Source organism: Theobroma umbraticum, unplaced genomic scaffold, assembly GCF_002168275.2.
Source record: "Theobroma umbraticum cultivar Fairchild unplaced genomic scaffold, ASM216827v3 scaffold_67.0, whole genome shotgun sequence".
Lineage (NCBI taxonomy): Eukaryota > Viridiplantae > Streptophyta > Magnoliopsida > Malvales > Malvaceae > Theobroma > Theobroma umbraticum.
Genome location: NW_018397262.1, coordinates 6,174,785 through 6,196,366, shown reverse-complemented (window position 1 = coordinate 6,196,366; position 21,582 = coordinate 6,174,785). Strand labels below are relative to the sequence as shown.

At 32.0% G+C, this 21,582-nt stretch overlaps 2 protein-coding genes and 1 pseudogene across 3 annotated transcripts; 1 reads left to right on the top strand and 2 right to left on the bottom strand.

The window, feature by feature from the left end:
• Positions 1-52: 52 nt before the first annotated feature.
• LOC110419464 (uncharacterized) lies at positions 53-3,889 on the bottom strand. The gene is made up of 9 exons (XM_021432530.2): positions 3,067-3,889; positions 2,193-2,306; positions 1,794-1,904; positions 1,637-1,699; positions 1,431-1,544; positions 1,205-1,354; positions 620-697; positions 330-551; positions 53-241 (listed from the first exon to the last, which is right to left on the bottom strand). Exons 1-9 carry the CDS (start codon positions 3,181-3,183, stop codon positions 107-109), a joined length of 1,104 nt encoding a protein of 367 aa, XP_021288205.1. The 5' UTR covers positions 3,184-3,889; the 3' UTR covers positions 53-106.
• A 5,936-nt stretch (positions 3,890-9,825) lies between these two features.
• On the top strand, positions 9,826-12,657 carry LOC110419898 (protein ULTRAPETALA 1-like; annotated as a pseudogene). The gene is made up of 4 exons (XR_016351414.1): positions 9,826-9,908; positions 10,206-10,400; positions 10,990-11,307; positions 12,348-12,657. The product of XR_016351414.1 is annotated as a protein ULTRAPETALA 1-like (transcript).
• Positions 12,658-13,870: 1,213 nt separating this feature from the next.
• LDL2 (LSD1-like2) lies at positions 13,871-17,427 on the bottom strand. The gene is given in 8 exon segments (XM_021433086.2): positions 13,871-14,484; positions 14,487-14,603; positions 14,606-14,992; positions 14,995-15,039; positions 15,042-15,082; positions 15,084-15,150; positions 15,282-16,942; positions 17,327-17,427. Coding segments are annotated over 7 exon segments (2,241 nt in total). The 5' UTR covers positions 16,816-16,942; positions 17,327-17,427; the 3' UTR covers positions 13,871-14,434.
• Between the last annotated feature and the right edge of the window lie 4,155 nt (positions 17,428-21,582).

Sequence of the window (21,582 nt, the reverse complement as noted above, 5' to 3'; positions counted from 1 at the left end):
TGTAGAAAACACTTGGCAAGATGAAAATATTGATGAACTGAATAGAATGTAAAACCAATACTGTTTGCTAAAAGAGAGATACTTTTATAACAGATCATCTCCTATCTCATTTCTTCGAATAATTAGCCAAACAAGGAACAGACAGATAGTAAACCTGTACTGTATCATGACGAGGGACACGAGGAAGTGGCTGCACCTTATACCCTTCAGAAGCCATAACTTCAGAAACCAGAAAGGTTCCCTGGAATTAAAGAAACATATGTGCTTCATTGCCACATGGTAGGGGCAAAAAACGAAAGGTTGGGGGGCTAAGAACGTTCAGCATGTACCTTAATTGCCTCACCAACCATTTGTGGTGCAAGGAACAAACCCTGGAAAAGGGCTCGCATAATGTCACCAGGGGTTGAGCCACAGTCAACCCCCAGACCAGGTGCTGAGAGACGAGCTGCTGCAGCATCAACCCACTGTTTTCTCCCCGCAACATATCCACCACATGGTGCAATAGTTCCACCAGGATTCTTTATCAAACTTCCTGCAATCAAATCTGCACCCTACCCCACCATTAATGAAACCATTGGACCTTCTCCAGAAAAAAAGCAATGTGAAATATTCCACCTACCACCATTGGAGGTTCAATGCCTTCCACAAATTCACCATAGCAGTTATCCACCATGACCAAGCAGTCAGGGTTCTGCATCTGTTCATACAAAAGAGATGGAACATTAACTGGGTGAAAATATTATGAATACCAAACTAACAAGAAAAACAGACATGGTTATTTGCATTAGTAAATAAACAAGACACTAACATATAAAAAAGTTTCAAGAAAATATCCCAGAACTCTTCTTTCTATATATTTTACTTCCTTGTTCCCCCTTTCAGACAGAAGTGAATAATGAATAAATACATTAATGAACTAAAATTAATATTCCACGCAAGGCAATAACAACACAACTTAACAGTGGTTCAAATGATCTGAATATTTAGAATAGTAAAAATGTAAGTTGCAACTTTATTTTGTCCAGATTCCAGTTGTCACCACAAGAAACCAAGCTTTCAATGATTAAGCCAAGCAAAAACCATGCAATGCAGAGGACAACATATTCAAGCCTAGACCTTCAGAGATTTTATTGCTGCAATAAGGTCACTTCAATGACAAATTCAATAGAGTTTCCATCATTTTCTCTGAATATAAAAAGATTACCTTTATTATCTTTATTGCCCTCCCTATCTCATTTACACTTAAACTCCGACGCCATGAATAACCACATGACCTTTGTATCAGTGCACATTTCGTGTGAGGTCTCAAAGCACCTGCAAGTGTATCCCAGTCCAGTCCACCATCTTCAGCAAGCTGTAAGAACATCAATCTGAGAAAGAATTCACAACCAGAAGCTGAAACTTATTCTGAATGGTTATTAGCAACATACAGGAAGTTCCCGATACATCACTCCAAAATCTTTCAGGGAACCCAGTTCATGAGAATCCCTCTTTCCAATAACTTCCTCTAAGGTGTCATAAGGAGCACCAGCCACTGCCAAAAGCTGACAATAATATTAATCCAGACCATATTCTGATTGGAAAAGCAGCTATTGAACATCATAAACTACCAAGATAATTAGCCAAGATAGCATACCTCATCCCCTGGCCTTAGAAAAGCAAACAGTGCACAAGTGATGGCATGAGTACCTGAGAAGAACTGGTGGCAAAAGAGCCAAGAGGATTAACAAGAATTAGTGGCAGCTATTAAGAACTCATAATATCCAAAGATACAATGGCAACATCTAACAGACCTGAGAACGCACTATTGCTGACTCAGCCCCAACAATTTCTGCAAATGCTTGGTCAAGTGCTTCTCGTCCCCCAGCTTCATCATGACCATAGCCAGTACACCCAGCAAAGTGCTGGTTACAAAATAAGCATAGCACCATGCCTCCAGCATTATTAACAGATTAAATAATTGGATGGTTGCTTTTAGAGATAAATATGCACATTATAACATGCCATGCATATACATGGATCGACACTTGTATGCTCCCACTTGTGTGTGTGTGTGTGAGCAAAAGATGCCTTAAAGATATGTTTAATAACACATTTAAGCAAGATATTGTTTCTCAACTGCAGGGAACATGTATCAGAAACATGAAAGCCAGGGGAGGTGATCAACCACTTTGAATAAAATGGGTGCTTACATGAGATCCAACCCGAGCATTTTGAAAAGCTTTGAGAACACGGGAGGAATTGCAAGCTACCAAATTGTCCACAGCTCTGAATTCTGAGTACAGTGAATCCACAGCTTTTGCAACCTGCAGTGCAGATAAAAAAAGCAACTCTAGGTGTTAGCACTACCAATGTTACAGCAGTCAAAACTTGAACTAGTACTGACACATCAAAGTCCATGAATACTTCAGTGCTTATAGCAAATGTAAGCGAATTTACATCAATGTCAAATGTTGATATTTCCAATAAAGCTTTCAAAGCTTGACACAAATGCTAGGCTACATAGTTAGCAATCAAAACTAGGAATTTGCGCTAACAATTCAATCTCTATGAATACTTGACTGTGCATCTTATTAGCAAGCAACAAGTTACAAGCTCTGTTTGATTGCCCAGTAAAAGCAGTTTAGTTCTCTACATTCCCATATTATCTCATAAACCGGACTCAGAATTCAAAAGATTCAACGTTGAATGCTCTTTACACTGCTTCTTCAATTAAGTCTTTCAGTTTAAAACTGAAAATAAAGTTCCTTAAAATTCCTTAACAGACATCCAAAAAGCACTAACTTGGTCCCATAATGGGTTCTTAACAAAACCAATTTTTTTTACTGTTTCCTAGGAAAACCAAAGCTTACAAAGTGTCTTCATTTCTCATAAAATAAGCAAAGAACTTTAACTGTTTACATATTTGCAACAATGGGTTCTTGTATTTACATATATAAATGGTTCCCATGATGAAAAAGGTTGGCCTTCTACTGAGTTTTTTAACTGCTTCTTGTTCATGTTCATTTTCAGCAACTAAAATAAACATTTCGAGAAAAGAAAGCAGAGTTTCTAGGATACGAATACCTCTGGGACAAAAGGGTGGTCACAATTAAAGCTTGAACGAATTGCTGTAGACCTGGGCATTGAAGATTTGAGAGAGTGCATGGTATAACCAGGTGTAGCGCAGGATAAGACCAACATCTTCAACGAGTTACTGTGGTTTTTTCAGAGTCTTCACAGATCTTCCTTTAAGATTTCCCTTTCCACTTTTTTAATAAGATAAAATAGGATAATATATAACAAATATTAAAATTGTCTCTCTACAGGGTAATGACACCTGTCCTGGATTACCAAAAAACCAGCCTTTAACTTCCCAATAACGCAAAATCCAATAATGTGAAGGTAGACTCTATCCAATCCCTTCAAAATCACCCATGATGTTAAAACTAAATCTAACACGTTTTGGAAGAATTAAAAGCAACTCATTAAATACAAAATAAATCAATTCCAGATTCAATTCAGCACAGATTATTTATTTTCCAGAGCACTTATTGCAGAAGAAAGGAGCATGAATGCATAAAGAGTACAAACGAAACTAAAATTAAATGACAATTATTGAATTAAATTAATTGAATTAATGGATTCTTAGAGAAGAGAGAGAGAGGTGGGTGATACGGATAGGATAGGTTTCCAGGTATTTATGCAGTTTTAAGAGTGAAGGAGACCTTGCGCCCCGAGAAGAAGAAAGAGAGGAATCTGGCGGCACGAGAAAGGGAGAAGAGAAGAAAAGAGGAGAGGGAAGGAAAGAGGGAGCCGTCGCCGGAAACGCCTAGGACGGCGAAGGCGACGGCGCCGGGGACCGAGATATGGAGAGAGGAGAAAAGGGTTAGCTGCTAGGGTCAGTGGAAGAAGAAGAAGGGAGAAACGGGGTTGGCTGTTAGGTTAAGATTTTATAGAAAGATCAAAGCCACGTCGTTTTGTTGGTTACAAAACACGAGCAGGTGGGTTGGATCCACCAAAGCCCAACCCGGATCAACTTTGCATGAATTAAATTTATGAAATTACTTATAAAAAAGGGTTAAGAATAAAAAATAAAACAATTAATGGAATAAAATTTAATAATCACTTACCAAAATTATTGAGGAATCCCAAGGTTATTTTCACAAGGTGGTTTAGTTCCAAATACTTATAAAAGTGTAAGATTAAAAAGAGGTAATTAAAATTGAAAATAATATATAAAATTTCATCATTCAAATTAAAAAAATTTAATAAGTGTAGTTATATTCATTTTATTTTAATAATTTTATAATATAAATTATGTAGATTATGAATAATTAATTACTTTCAATATGTTATATTTTCTCAATTCTAATTTTACTTTGTCATTAAAATTAATATAATTAACAAAATATTATTATATTAATATCATCATATATTAAAATATAAAAAGATTAAATATTTTTAAAAATTAAAAATTATTTAAATTAAAAACTTTTCTCTAACAACAAGGAATGAATAAAATTTTTTAAAATCGATATTTTGAAATAATTATCTCTAATTTATTATTACTACTATTATTTATAATAATTTTATTTTTTAAAAAAGCTATAGTATTTTTAAGTTTAAAATTACTCTTTTTATGATTATTACTTTTATTTATAATATTATATAATTTAAAATTATTTTTTATAATAAATATTTGAAAAAAGTGACTCTCATGCAAAGCGAGGGCACCACTCTAGTATTACTATTATTAGCATGCAATTATTTTTCTCTTTCAATTTCTATTTTTACAATTCAAGTTTCATACGTATGCATGTATTACATTGTAATTTAATATTTAATAAAATTTTAAATTTATATGTATGTACGATTGCACATGTCACAAGACCATTATTCTTTCTTCAAAAAGTTAACTTGTTAGTGTGTAATTTGTTTATAAAATTTTCAAGATCCTCTAACTATTCAATATGGGATTCAAGTATATTATTACTTACTTCTCTAAAATATCAATATGATAAAATGTACAGTATTTAACTTATAAGTTTTTCAAATCTCTTTTACTTGCTCCTCTTACTCACTTGGAACATGATTAAAATATTGTGCTTACTTTTTTTGAAACAGTTGACGTGATGCACGAACATAATATCACAAATCTTACATCAATAAAAGATAAGAAGAGCTTTGGATTTATGTGCAAGAACTTTCTTCCTCTGCTTAATAAGAGCATGTTTGACTTAGCTTTTTTTTTTAAAACTTTTATAAAACTCTTATAAAAAATAATAGCTTTTAAAATTAAGTTAAAATTATTTGGTAAATTTACTTTTCATAAGTTATTTTTTATAGATAAGCTGTTTGCAAAATAATTTATATAAACTCTAATTTTGGTTAAAATTACCATAAAGGTTAATTAATATCTTATAGTTATTGGAGAATTGTTATTTGATTCATATAATGTGATGAAGCTAATTTAGTATTTTCTACATTAACCTAATATGTCTCTTTTATAAAGTTTGAAGTTTTTGTATGTGCTAAAATATTGTAACCATAAGGGATGAAGAAGAAAACAAAAATTATTCATACAGCATGACATCATGAAACTTATTATGGGGGTAATATTAGCTTATAACAAACTTAAAGATTAAAACATACACATAAAGCAATGGAATGGGTGGTTGATAGTTTAACCCTTATCAGTTGACTACAACCTAATTTGATGTATATTAGGTTAACCTGTTAATTTATGAGCACACAACGTTCTACCATAATGCATTGGCTTGGGAGTGCAGCTGTGTTAATGTTCTTGTGTCAATTCCTATCTCTCTAAATCAATTCCGTTAACAAGGAAATCAGATTATTAACATGAACAATTCACTACATATATAATGGCCGAAGATAGAGATGACCAAGTCTTATATGCCTTAGAAAAAGTACTATTATCATACCTATTTGACACGAATAAATTATTAACATGAACAAATCTATTTGACTTATTTCAATCATAATCAATAAATATTACATACATGAAAAAAAGTTAATAACAAATAAATATCACATAATTATCATATCAAATAATAAATTGAAAAATATCAAATAATAAAGAGAGTTTTCAAAACCTCAAAAAAAAAAGAATGATAAAAAATAAAATAAAAAATAAAACTAAAAAAAATAATACTTTAATGTAGTTTTGATTTTTTGGTTTTTGTTTCTTTTAATTTTTGTAAGAACAAAAAAAACCTGATTTGCAAAAAAAAAGAGAGGTGAAAGAGATCGATAGGGAGAAAATGAGGAGTATTTTTTTGAGAGAGGATTTTTGTGGGAAAAAATAACTCTCCTAATAAGCTGACGTATTTTTTTTAAAAAAAAAGAGAGAAGAGAAAGTTCCTAATTACAGCTTTTTTTAAACTTTTTTTCTTTATATTTTATTTTTTTAAAAAAATTATTTTTTAATAGCTTTTTACGAAATCTGTTTAATCCAGCTTCTACTTTTAAACAATAGATAAGTTAAATATAAGTCAAACCAAACAGACAATAAAAGTTAAATATTTTAAGTTAAAAATATAAATCTATTATAAGTTGTATCAGAACTTACTAAATTTTTCATTTACATCAATTAAAGTAAGTCTAAATCAAAATGTGTTTCTTTCTTCTGTAAGTGAAAAAGTCATACAATGAAAGCATTATACAATTAGATGAGATAAAATATTATTAATATCACATTAATAAAAGATGTAATGAGTCTTGGATATTTATATAAAAGTTTTATTTCACTTAATAAACATGTTTGTTAGTTGTAAATGTGAATTTATAATAAGTGGTATCAAAATTTACTCAAATTTTTACTAGTGTAAAATTCTTTTATGGGAGATACTGGAGTCGAGATAAACATGATTTTTAATTGTAAATATAGATCTATGATAAGTGATAGTAGAGCTTACTTAAACCTTTATTAATGTAAGATCCTTTCATAAAATATATTAGAGTCAACATAAGTGGTATCAGAACTTACAAATATATTTTTCAATTGTAATTGTCAATATATGATAAGTGGTATCAGAACCTACCCAAACCTTCGAACTCTTTCATGAAATATATTAGAGTCAAGATAAATGATATCAGAATCTACAAATATACTTTTCAATTGTAAATGTAAATATATGACAAATGGTATCAAAGCTTACCAAAACCTTCATTAATGTATAACTCTTTCATGAATTATATTAGAGTTGAGACAAGTGGTATCAGAATCTATTAAAATAGTGAAATCTTCTTATAAGAGATTCTAAAATTAATGTAAACATGAATTAAAGTGAATCTCTCTCTGTAATAAATGAAAGTACCAGTGCAATGAATTTTACATCATAAGAGATAAAATAAGATTTGACTTTATGAATTCAGATCTTTTTTCACCTAATAAGAATAACTTTTAGATGAAAAATGTGAGCTCAAACTAATAGTATCAAAGTCTAGTTTTAATTTTATGAATAAGGGCATTCTTCTATTTGATAGGTATGTCTTTTAAGCTAAAAATGTGAGCATATAACAAGTGGTATCAGAGTTTACTTAACTTTTTATTGACGTAGAACTCTCACTGGACAAATTATCACATAAAAAACTCATTGATCACATAAAAAACTCCAAATTAAATTTTACTAGATAAAGACAAACTCTTTTAAAATTCATTAAGTAGCATTAATAACCAAATTAAACTATTGCTTTTGTGTTTATTTGAATGAGACTTATTATGAGTTTGTTTTATTCTAAGCATTCACATATATTATTAATCACCATTAGAGTTGAACAACATAGAATATATAAGCTATGGATTGGTCAATAGTAATTTTATTTGAACTTTTGTTAGAATAAATCAAATTAATTAAATTTTGAATTTCGAAATGGAAGGTATATCACTCGTATCTGTCAACTTTATTACCTTTGCTCTGTACATGCATTTGTTTCATGAAAAAACACGTTGACATGTAGTAGAGTACATTCTGTCTACAACGTACTCAGTGACGTTACGCTTTTCACCTACCACATTTCTTATTTGGTAGATTCTATACTAAGGCAACCGAGTAAATGACATTATATTCAGGTCCATTTAGGGTGGATTTTCATATCTATGTAGATTGATTTGACAGATAAGATTCCAATTTTACATCTATTTACAGAGATATCAATTAATTTGCCTACTTATAAATTCGAAGCACTGTCACTGACTCTATTGCTCAGATAGAATAAAAATTCGATTAGGTTTTACAATACAGAGGGAGCTCCGGGGCAAGATTCCTATCGAAGATCAATACAAGGTCACTCTTCCATTTCTTCAATCTTATTTTCATTATCTCTGTTCAAAGTTATGTAATGAATATCATTTTGTGAGATTTCTCAATATGAATGCTGTTATTTAATTGCAAATTTAATTTCTAACATCTGTTACAATCAAGCTTTGTATTTTGATTTGTTGAAAATTTTGGTACTAGATTTTTTTATTCACCATTTACTCATAAGTATTGCCTCTTGATTTGTTGAAAATTTTGGTGCTAGATTTTCTTATTCACCATTTACTCTAACTACTACCTCTTAAATTATCTAGATATGTGTTAAGATATTTAACTGTTTATTTTTTCCTATTTGCAAATGATAAATTTTTAGAAGCAGATTTTCTTATTCACCATTTACTCATAACTATTATCTCTTAAATTATCTAGATATGTGTTAAGATATTCAACTGTTTATTTTTTCCTATTTGCAAATGACAAATTCTTAGAAGCATAGATTGAGTGAGAATTGATCATCCATTCTTATATTAAATGATGACTTGATGATTGAGATGTAACATATATAGGGTTTTTTTTAAATTTTGTAGTATTTTTTAATTAATTATTATGAATGAAAAGGTTTAGAAAGATCTATCATGTCTGTTTTACATCATCTGATAGGATAATAATCCATGTAATTATATAAAAAAGGGATCTATCAATTTCTTAACCAAATTGAATATACATATATATATATATATATATATTTATATATTGTATTCAAGTGTTGTGGACAATAGTCTTAGAGAAATGAAAGGATCTACTCATTGTTTGTAAAAGAATGATATCTATGTGCATTTTGGGTACCATGATTTTACTTTGTTGTAAAATAAAATTTTTAACAAAGAAGTACCATGTATGATGCAATATATTAATTTATTTTTTATGTCACGATGTTTGACCCTTAATAATTTCTTGATATATTGAAAACAAATTAAATTTCCCTACATTTCTTCTTTGATATTTTGTAGGTCAAGGTCAATATATGCAGTTCCAAATATAAATGTTTTGGGGTTTGAATTATAACAATTAGAATTTTTAGGATCAATGGGTTTTTCATCTAATTTTCCCCTAAGTTCTTTTTTTTTTTTTTATTTATGGAAGTCTTATTAGATATCAAACTCTTTGAGTAGTGTTCATCCATCTCTATTGAAACTTATATATATATATATATATATATATATATATTATTTCTTTTAAAGAGTAGTTTTTCCCCTTAGATTTTGTTCATTATCATAATAAACTTAAATCTTATTTTCTAATGTCATAACTCTTTAGAAAAATTGGTTTCTTAAACATTGTTGCTATTTTTCATGACAAACAATTCATTCACAAGGATCGAAATCGAAAGTAACAAAAATTTATAAAATAATAATTTAACTTAATTAACTTAAGTGTAAATAATAGAATAAAATTTAAATAATTCGAATATGTGTATATGTATATATGTGCACATGCTGCTGCTATATTTTTTGTTGTCACTTCATGCAACTAGAGAGTTTTAACATTTGTCAATCTTCCTTTGGCCAACTTCCCATCTCTCTCTCCGCCCCATCTTTTCCACGTTTTGGCTTTCTTGCATGCTTGTTGACATGTCTTTGATGAGTGAGTTTCGGTTTCTTAACCATAACCAGAGTTTGATACCCTCTGGACCTTGCATGTCTTCGTTTAAGGTTTAGGACACATAGTGTTATATATATATATATATATATATATATATATATATATAAGTATCCTTTCTCTTACTAGAATCCTTTAAATACCCTTTGCTTTCTAACATCAAAATCTACATTAATATATCCCGACATTGGTTCCTTTCAATTTCCTGTCAGCTGACAAAATCTTTTAAGCTTTTGTCTTTGCATATTTGTGTTTCCAATAGTTCCTGACAGTGGTGTTTAGGGTTCTCTTTCAGTGTGTCAAACATGCTGGCTGACCAAGAGTTGAAAAGCATGGAGGGATTCAAGAAAGGATCCAATTACATTGAGGTTAAGGTTGGCTGCACAAGCAAGAAATATGGTGATACCGTAGGGAAGCTTAGGGTTTTCTCTAATGGCCGATTTCTCATATCCTGTGAATGCACACCGACTTGTGGAGGTAAATCACTATTATTTCCTTCTTCTTTTTCTTTTTTCCCTGTGTTATTAATGAATGACTACAGAGTTCTTTAATTTTGTTTCTTAATGCAACTTCATGTTTTCACCACGTTGATGTTCATTTATTCAATTGTGTGTTCATTTATATTTTATACATGAAACTGATCATTGGCAGACCTATAGGATCTTTGTGTAATAACTTTCATTGGTGAAGTCCTTGCATTGCATGTACTAAATGGTTCACCTATATCTGTCAATGTCATGCAGCTTTTAACATATATAGTACAAGACATGCTGCAAAAGATTCTCTATACTTTTCATGAAATTGAATTTCTCAAAATCATAGCTGTTAATCAATGGAAAAATCCCATGATTCTTTCTTTCTTTTTGTTTTCTACTCTATAGTATTGAAGCAAGTTAATTACTTTAAGCCTGATTGATTAGAACTTGGAGATTAACCAGAGCTTCAAGTTGTAGTTTCTTTGTTCTTTTCTATACAAAATTGTGCATTAATTTAGTACTTGAGTGGTTGAGTTGCACCTCTACCCCATGTCTTTTTGTCTAACCAATGGATGGCAACTCTTGATAAGAAGACAAACTGAGTCCCTATGACTTCGGAAAGCATTCTGGAAAAGAAGGAACAAGGAAATGGAAGAACCAGATTTGGGTGGTCCGGAACGACAAGAAGGTTCCTTGTGCAGAACTGTTCTCCTGAAATATTACAAGCATGCTTCAAATGGAGCAAGTGGGTTGCAACCTAAGCGCCTTTGTCATCGCGATGAGTTCATTAGTTGCTCAAAGTGTAAGAAAGAACGCAGGTTTCGTCTCCGGACTAAAGAGGAATGCAGGAATTACCATGATGCTTTGATTACCAGAAGGTGGAGTTGTGAGAACTGGCCATATGACAAGTAAGTTCCAGCGTCAGTTGTGGTCTAAATTAGAAAGAAAACTATAAACAATTTTTAATGTCATAATTAAAATCTGATCTTGTAGAGTATTTTATCTAAATAAGTTTGATGAATGAATCCATTTTTCTGCAATTTGTTTTCATAGCATTAGTTTTATCTGTCAGAAAGAGTCAGAAAAGAGACATAACATGCATAAACGCCTACTGCAAGGCCCTGGACCTGTTCATTTTTCTGTCATATCATTCCTGTTGGTGTAAGTTACTTTATCGGCCATGTAGCTCTAGTATGGCCAGGATATAATAGCAGGCATGATCTTGGTTCTGCTCTTGTATGATACTAATATTAGATTTCTTTCTTATTACTTGATAGATTAAAAGGAAACTAGGCTTCTAAATGATTTGCAGCATACCTGTCATGGCTATGATTTGATCAGCCACTTTAGCATTGTAGATTTACTGGTTTATTTTTAACTGAACAAAACATAGTGTCATAGTGAAAATCCACCAGAAAACTTCTTTAACTCTCTTGAGTCTTTTATATAGAGAAGGATTTTGTTTTATTAACTTAAAACCTTTTAGTCTCAAATAGATATCAGTGACCTGTAGCTGGTTTTCTGCTGCCAAATTGACTGAAACTTGATAGAAAATGTATATCCCAAAGTAATTTGATTGAGCTTTACCTTGTCATTTTGCTAGCCAATATCAGAGTGGCCCATAATGAGGGCTTGTTTAACTGTCTTGTTTTGTTCATTTTCTCTATGACAAGGTAGAGTTTTAAGAGGTAACCAAACTTTGCTTGCCTAAATGTTTTCTGATGTTTAAGAGTTGACACTGAAGCATCAACCATGTTACATTTCCCTCTTATACATGAACAATTACAGGAAATCAATATACGTTCTATCTGTAACTTCTGACCATTCTGTTTAGTATATTATAGTTTAGAGTTAATATCTAAATATGAACCCAAAACATATCACATAGTCCATTTCCAGTCAGCCAAATTGCTAATAGCTTTGCATTTGTTGGTTCAATTGCTTTCAGGATCAACTGCCAAACTGTGGAAGAGCGGGCAGGTCGGAAACGCAGCAGAGGCTGCCCTCAATCTCCAATCTGCCAAGGTTGCACTACTTGTGTGTGTTTCGGGTGCCTAAGCTGCCGCTTTCTGGATTGCAAGTGCCGCACTTGCGTTGATTTCATGAAAAATGCAGAGCCTTGAGCTTGGAAAACATCCTTTCATGCTTTTATCAAACTTTCATTTCAGAAGCAGCAAAGGCAAAAAAGACTATTTAGAGTTCTTTGAAGTTCTATTGGGATGTTTGTTTTAGGATTATAATGACTTTGCTGTTCTAAATGTTTTCTTTAGAATAATTCTTACATCTTAGCAGGCTGGACTAAGGTTTTACTTTGCTAGTGGGCAATGCTATGAATTGGCACTCTAGTCCCACCTCAGTTTAAAGACATTTTTAGCTTCTGTTGCTAATAAAGTAGTTTCCTTTGCTGCAGCTTGTTTCTTTATGTTGCTACAAGTTTGATTTTAGATCTTTTTCCTAGCTTTCTTTTCTGTCTTGACTCTGGCATTAGCCAGAACGCAGCTGGAATAACTGTCAGTAGTTGCACCTGCAACTAAAAACAGATGTACAGTGTCATGGTCCCTAGAAAGAGCCGTGAATTACAATCAGTTGTGTATTAGAGCACAACAGGGTATTTAAGTGCTCCAGCATCTTCAACTTTTGAGATATTTTTTGTGGGATAAATCTGTGAAGCTATAGGTCCAAACGGACGATACCTTTTCAAGTTGGTGTGGATCGTGACATAGAACATGTACAGTTTGCTCATTGGATCAATCATCAAATACTTTCTCTGATTCCTTGAGAGTTGATCGGGGCTGCCTTCCCCTCTTTTCCTAATGACAAATTGCAACTGGAGAGTTTTTCAGTAGTGATTCTAGAGTGTTTAGGACACAGATTCAGCAATGCTTTTGGTAGAAAGTTGGAAAAACTTTTAGGTTGAGCTATCCAACCAATCTTTCATTGCGTGGTTTTGAATAAAACCTCTCATCATTCCACTTTTACTGATTCCATCTCTTATCATTGATGCTAAATTGAATTAAATTTTGACCTACTGGTTGGTTTGGTCTGCAAGAATATTATTTGATAAACAGCCAATCTATTAAAGCCAAAGCTCTTTCTTTCAAAGCTGTATCCCCAATGATCCATTTTTGACATACACGTGACCGCACACAAACAACTGAAATTGAACAATTAAGGCACATGACAACTGTCCTTAAGCTTTCCACTATACATCTGTGGTTAGCACACCCAACCATTACATTTAGCATCATTCAAAATTCAAAAAATCTTTATATTTGGTTCCTTGTATGTTTACCAGAGAACACCAAAGACGAAACCTACCAACAGGACCACAGCAATTCATGACCATGAACATCAAAATTAAAGCAAAGAGATGTCTTAATCAAGCAGGTGAGAAATCCAGAAAAGAAGAGTATGGTTGGATGCAGCCGCTACTGCAATGTACATTGCATAGATATTGAGTTTGTCACAAAATGTAATTGCAAGAAATCAAGGCTTTTCTGTCAATTGTATCATACACACATGGAGGGGAAATATGTATATTTGCACCAAAGATGAAGGGTTTATATACAAAACATACACGATACAACAGAGAACCATACGGCCTAGGAAAAACAATACAAAATACAAGTTTTAACTTGGAGTCTGCTTATGGAAATACATGGCTTTCGATCTCTTAGGATTTTCTAGATTGTTTACCTCAGCTTTAATATGCTGCTTGGTACAAGTAGAATTTCTGACGGAAAACTGCTACAGCTACATGATGGACCAATGAGTCCCACAATCAGGCACCGTTTTGGCCATCAACAGATACAAAATTGTGCTTCAGCTAAGAAAGAATTGAGTACTTCTAACTCTGATCTAACTCTGATGAAGTCATTACTCTTGAAGTCAATGGATAAACTACCAGGCTAGATTATGCACAGAACCATGCACCAGAGAAGACACTATCCTTCCAGCCTTCCTCTCACGGAGCACTAGTATGCATCAAGAGTTCATGCTAAAAAGATACACAATGCAATGACACCAATAGCATGCTTAGACTTTACTTTGCTGTGGGGTATATATGCGATTCCTGCCCCTACCCTCCTCGCATTAGCAATGCTAGTAACCAAGGAGTTACCTATGTTTCCAAGGGCATTAGCTCCCATAAGCTTTAGTCCAAGATTATTTATCAAATAGACCAACTTACTTTCATTTTCTCCGTCACCAGCTCTAGCTTATGTGCCTGCTCACAAGATATTGTAGTGTAAAGTTGCAAGGGTTGATTTGGTAGGGGTCCACTGCTGCTTTCCAAAACCCTTCTCATATCAGCTTTGCAATTATCAAAAGTAACTCTCAAAAGCCCCAATGAATTAGCGTCTTCTGTTAATGGATTGAATACAAATGAGAAGTTTCCAAAGGCTAGATCAGGCCTCTTGAACAGCTCCACCAATACCTTGCTGCTTGTTCCAACATTCTGCTGCACAGACCTCCTAATATTATTTTGGCGACCTGTTGTGGCTCGGAGAATACGCGAAGCTTCCCTTAAGCCACTCAAATAGGCACCATGCATGGTGGCAGGATATTGCCTAGTTGTGGCTTCACCAGCAAAGACAACCTGTTCCCCACACTTTCTGCAAGTATATCATAATCTCCACCGAGGACTGTACTCTAACGTGAGAGTACGAACCATAAGAAAGGGGTCATTCCCCATCTTGTACAAATTGTTTGTATGGGGTCAGGCACATCTACACCTTTTGGACCATATATACCTGCAAGAAAATAATAGATTATTAGGCTTGTTTCCAAATGATGATAGTGGACAAATACCTAGAGCACAAGCATGAAGGGAGCAAGAAATTCGTTGACAAGTGTCATAAGTTCTAGGAAAAATATATGGAACCTCTAAGTTTCCTTAAAACACGATGGAGCAAGAGTGAAGGATCAGTGCGTTCAAATGTTTGTGCAGCTTCACCAGCCACCAGCGCAATCAACACTGGACCTCCAGAAACGGTATGGTAGCTGTAGAATAAAAAAAACTCCCCACGATTATTGCTGGTATCGTTGAGACATCCAAATGTATCTAGGTCTTCTCCCCAAAATACATGGGGGAAAACCATGGCAACTTTATTCAGGAGCCCGAAACCCAGTCTCTCAATTGCTGCTAGCTTTCTTTGAGGTAACTCAGGTTCAAATCTAATGGTCTTTCTCTTCAAAACTCCAAGAGGCACAGTGCAAAGAACCATATCTGCTTGGAATGCTTGATCACCAGCAACAACCTCAACCCCTTCATTCCCGTATCTAATAGCATCAACGGTTTTCCCATAGATTATGGGAATTCCTTCACATAATGCTTTTATCAATCTCCAATTCCCTCCAGCAAGAAAACAATGGTCTCCACCCATCTCATAAGGATCATCCTGGTCCCAGTAGGCAGCTGACAAGTCAGAAAGACATCCTGCATTTGCATATTCCAAATTAGCAAGATGCCATTCAAGAAGTTTTCTCTCCTCTTCACTTCTAGCCACAGCATACAACTGCCTGAGCTTTCCCAGAACTGATCCCAGAGAAATATGATTTGCAAATCCACCCATTATTTGTCTCAATTCCATGACTTTGTCGAGCAACTTGTTAAAGATCATTTCAATCCTGGAGTCAATTTCCTTATTAACAGGCATGCCATCAGGTCTGTACAAAGGGCAATTATCTCGTACCTTATGAAGTGGAATAGAAAGTTGCCTAGCCAGAACTCCAAGAGGATTGGCATGGATACCAGTGATTACACTGCCACCAAGATCCACAGCAGCATGTTTATCCTTCTTACCCATCTTTTGAGTATAAACTCTTCCGCCAGGTCGATTCCTCCCTTCCAAGATAACAACCTTAAAACCAAATGACAACAGCTGCCTTGCCGCTGCCAAGCCAGCAAGTCCAGCTCCAACTATTATCACAGAACCCTCATTTGCCTCCTCTGACATGTAAGAGGAAAATGCTGGTGATACTCCAAAATTAATATAGCCATTATACAGAAGAAAGTCATAAGCTGCGGACATCAAATGTTCATATTCATTACTCACAGTTTCTTTTATCTGTCCCTTCAATAACCACATATGTACATTACTCCTCCACAGAGTAAGGATATGATTCCTAACAACAATATAATCATTCTGCTCCTTTCCACCTAATTCTCTTACAACCCCTGCTTTAATTTCCTCCTCAAGCAACGCATCAATGGGGAACCCCAAAGATAATGCTATCATAGCCTCAGTTTCAGTTTCTTTCTCCAACTCCTCCTTTGTTCTATTCTTTTTCCTAAATGAACCACCTATATGCTTCTCTATAAACTCATCCATTAAATTCTCATCATAATTCTTCAAACCAGCTTTCTTCCTCAACGACCTCTTCGATACCAATCCTTCCGAAACCGGTGTCTCCATTATTACTTTCTCCAACAAAATCAACTTCTGAAAGTCTTTCCAAAACCATGAAAATTCCTAATCCGCCAAAACCACAAAACCAACTTCCATTTTATACACAATCCAATATAAAGGCATTTCCTCGTCCCTGCAATTCCATTGAACTAAATGAATTTCTCATCCCAATCAAACCAAATGGATTTCTAATCTTTTCACAGTTCTATGGAAAAACCCATAAAGAAACTGCCTGGTTATCTCCAAAATTTCCATCTTTCTAAATAACTTGAAATTAGAGAATCACTAAACGGAAAGATTCACAAAGATTCAACTTTAACAACAAAAACCAATTACCTTTCTGATCGTATACAATAAAAAGAAATCAGCAATTGTTACAAAAAAAGGAAACAAAAACTACATCAAAATTAGAGCCTTGAACACTGAATTTTATGCATAAAAACTCGAGCTAAAAACTGGAGTACAAAAAGTGAATGCAATAGAATGCTGAGGAGGTGAGAGAAAAGTGGTGACTCACCTTTTCGGGGGGCGAGTCGACTCTTGAATTTGGGGAATTTCAGGCCGTTCGTGGAAGCCTTTTTAGGGTTTTTCTTCAGGTGAAAGACCTCGAGAAGTGTGGAAAGAAAACGTTGAAATTTTTAGAAATTGGATTGGAGGGAATTGGGAACGGGGAAGTTGGGTTGGGCCTGAATGGGTCTAAACTGTTATCATAATGGGCCCATTATTCATTAATGATATTATTATAATAAAATAAACAAATTTAACTTAGTAATTAAGATATTAGTAAATCTTTAAATTAAATATTCAAGTCTCATCATTTACAAGATTTTTTTAAAAATATTAAAGTATTAATATAAATTGGTTCAATTTGATTTGACCTAGTTTAATAAGATATTACTCTGTCCGACGTCTATACTATCTAAATGTTCTTTTTGAATTAAATAGTTCAATTTTTAAAACATTGAAAAAGAGTAATCTCATGACTTATAGGTTAAGATTTTTAATATTAAAGAGTAAAACCAATTTCAAATTAATTTTATAAAATTTTAAATTTCATTTTTTATTTATATTTAAATAAAAATTTATCATTTTTCATTTGATGGAAGGGAGGATTACAGTTTCGCTCTTTAAGAAAAAAATATTATCCATCAATTTTTGGATATAAATGTTCAAGTGAAAAAATTTTCTACTACTTTAAAGTGGAATCAAGTTTAAAAACATGATTATATAATGCTCTTTCCTTTTGCATTTTAATGTTTTGTTTTTTTAATTGACTTCAAAAAACTCAATGGGATATATCTCTTGTACTTTATTTGCATTCTCATTTATAAAATTATTTAAAAAATTTAAATAAAATTTTATTTTTATTACATTTAATTAAATTTTAATATTTTTATTTTGAGTTAAATAAGATTTTATGACTAATAGAGGGTTGATTGCTATTAATTAAAATGTCATTTTTCATTTTTATGTTTATATGATATGAAGAGTTACATCAATGTCACGTAACATAGAATAATAAAGTTCATTTGGCATTAGTCATATAACGGCATATTTGACATACAATAAAAATTTAAACATTTGATTGAATGTAAAAAAAAAAATTTATTTAAATTTTTTAAATAGTTTAAGAGTTTTTTTAAATATTTATACCAATTACCAAATGAATTATTTCTTCAAAATAAAAATTTAAAAAGTCTAATGAAATTATATTTTATATAAAAAAAATCAAATTTACTCAAAATTTGACGTAAAATCACATTTCGATATTAGATATTGATTAAACTATAAATATTGTTTATTCACCTTCTAAATAAATCTAAGCATTGGCGAACAATCTAAACAATAAATTTACTCTTAATATGTTCACTTTCGAACGAGGAATCATTATTCATTGCACTCCACAACCTCATCATCTTTCCCTTTCATCAGATGACTTTGAAATAGTCAAGAAGAGTAAATGTGAAGGTGAATGTGACCTCCTAACTTCATCTTGGACTTGGGGTCCATGTTTCCATGCATGTATGATCTTCCAAAAATTAACGCACAATGCCATGGCAATACAAATGATGATTTGTATTATGATAAGTCTACTTTGTGTGTGTGCTTGTGACTCAATGTTTTTTTATACATGCTTGACCTACCATTTCAGTTTAGTTCTAAATCTCAGCGAGTAAATACTTAGATTAAACTAATCGATAGATTATCTTATAAATTTTGATATATTAGAAATGAATTCATGCATTGCACAGGGATGCAATAATATATGTTGTAATAGTTGTATTTAATTAATTTTATCAAATATTTAAAATACTTAAAAAAACAATATTTTTGAGATAAATAAAGTACTTTTTGTTTCATCTTCCCATTTGAACCCTCTACAGCTTCCTTTCTTTTCGCATCCAAGTGGCGTTTCAAATCTTTTCACATTCAAGTGGCTTTCCAAATCTTTACCGATTATCAAATTTTTTTTCCTATTCATGCAAGTATCTAGTTATAATCTGATCAATAAATATTTGTTCTCTTTTTTGAAGGTAGAAGTACTTGTAGCTACGGCTCACCTAGAATTAATGAATTATGTTTACTTTCTTTATATTTTATGATAATTATAAGAAAAAAAAAGTTACTTCTTACAATGTAGTTCAAAATTTTGTGGTATTTTTCTAACCCAATTTTTTGAATGGCAATTATTTATATTTAATTGTATCCTTATTTAAAGGATGGGTCCATCATTCTACACTCAACAATTTTGTTACTTTAATTCACTTGACGAAATCAAAGTTAATGCATTTCATATTCACACACTGGATAGTACATTTGCATTGATCAAATAATAATAAATAATAAAGATGTAGACTACAGTCTACTTGAATTGACTTGGGGTGAAAGTCGTTGGATGAAAATGACATGAATTACTCTAGTTCAATCATTAATATGTTTCAATATCTTAGGCATCAATCATGTAAAAACATGATATATCAGCCTAATTCCAAAAACCCAATTTTATTTTATTTAATTCTTTGATAATATATAAATATTGGAGCTTCATTAAAATCAAGATTACATATTCCAGTGGGGAAGGTTAAAATCATGGCTACCACACTAGCTTCATTTTTAACAAAGTAAAAATAATAAAATTAACATTTAAACATTTAATTCAATAATAAATATATATAATTTTTTTTGTTTAAAGAATGAATTTATATTTTTTTCTCAAAATTAAAAAATAATAATAATGATAAGAATTTTAAAAGTAAAATAAATAACTTTAAAATCCCCCACTACCACTTCCTAATTTCACCAATATATGTCCTGTTTTTTTTTTTTACTTAAATACAAAATTAATAGCTTCTAGTAGACTATCCACGAAATTTATTCCATTTTCTTTCCTTCCATCTCTTTAAATATCTTTCTATTCCAAGTGAGAGAATACTAAATGAAAGAGACAACAATTATATATATATATATATATATAATTATATTTACTAGTGAAAATCACAATCACAATCAAATAACTTTTAATATAATATAATTTTTTAAAAATAAATTGATGCTTTGCTTGAGCTAATTACATTGATTTTATGTATATGCATGACTTTAACAGCATGATATATATATATATATATATATAATCGACCTGGTGTTCGATGTAGAGGGAAAGCCATGGAGTATCTATTGGCGAAATTATAATGGGAATATTTAAATAAAGCTAATAATAAGTTGCAGTTGCCATTATTTGTGTTTTGAAAACTACCACTACCTTGTTTAATAGATGTATTAGTGTGTTTTATTTGCAATAAATAGTTGTTAAGAGTCTCAATTCTCGAGACTTTTAATTTGGACATTCTATATTTTATGAGAATTAAAAAAAAAATTTACTTATTGTAATATAATTACAAATTTTATGGGATTTTTCTTACCCAATTGTTTGAATGGCAATTATTTATCAACCGAATCCTTATTTAAAGGATGGGTCTAGCGTTTTAGCTTCAACAATTATGTTTCTTTGATTCACTTGACAAAATCAAAGTCAATTTATTTCATATTCATGTACAATAACTTTAAAATCCTCCACCACCAATTCCAAATCTCACCTACACATGTTTATCGCATTTGCTTCCTTTCCATTTCTTTAAAAATCGTTTTATTCCAAGAGAGAGAAACACTAATGAAAGAGACAAGAGCAAACATTATCTTTTATTGCTTTTGTGTGGAAAATTGGTAGTAAAAGTAAAGGCACTCATTGCCATGGAAATTTCATGAGTTGTCCCTTTGTCAATTTTGCTCTTTATATGGCGCACTTGAATTTATCATCCAATGGTATCAAGCTTTGAAAAGTATGCTTAATTTCTTTTATGTTAGAACACACTTGAATTCGCCTATAAATAGCAGTCGAGAGAAAGGAGGTGCTTAACTCAACCTAGCTACTAATTAATTCAACATGAGTGCAACTTTCTTACCTTTGATTGTTTGACATGGAAAGTTTCCTAATGTAAAGAGAGATTGATAATATAAATTTTTTGTATATATACATGATCAATCATACGTAAAAACTTCATAATTTTATTTTTTAATTTATGTGTGAAAATTTATTAGATTGTGAAATACAAAATTTACTGGATCTATTAATATTTTTCTATTTTTAGATAGAAAAAAATGATTTTTTTTCTTTCTTTTTTTTTGTCTAGTTAATATCCTTGTTGCCTTAGCCAAGTACTTTGGTTTTATGTCTGTTAATTCCGCAGGTATCCCTATTCATCGTCCTGGTGCATC

Coding starts and splice junctions, on each gene's coding strand:
- LOC110419464 (XM_021432530.2), bottom strand. CDS start 3,183: ATGTTGGTCTTATCCTGCGCTACACCTGGTTATACCATGCACTCTCTC. Junction 1,700..1,793: donor CAGCAATAGTGCGTTCTCAG/GTCTGTTAGATG, acceptor TTTTGCCACCAG/TTCTTCTCAGGTACTCATGC. Junction 1,355..1,430: donor TGATGTATCGGGAACTTCCT/GTATGTTGCTAA, acceptor ATGTTCTTACAG/CTTGCTGAAGATGGTGGACT.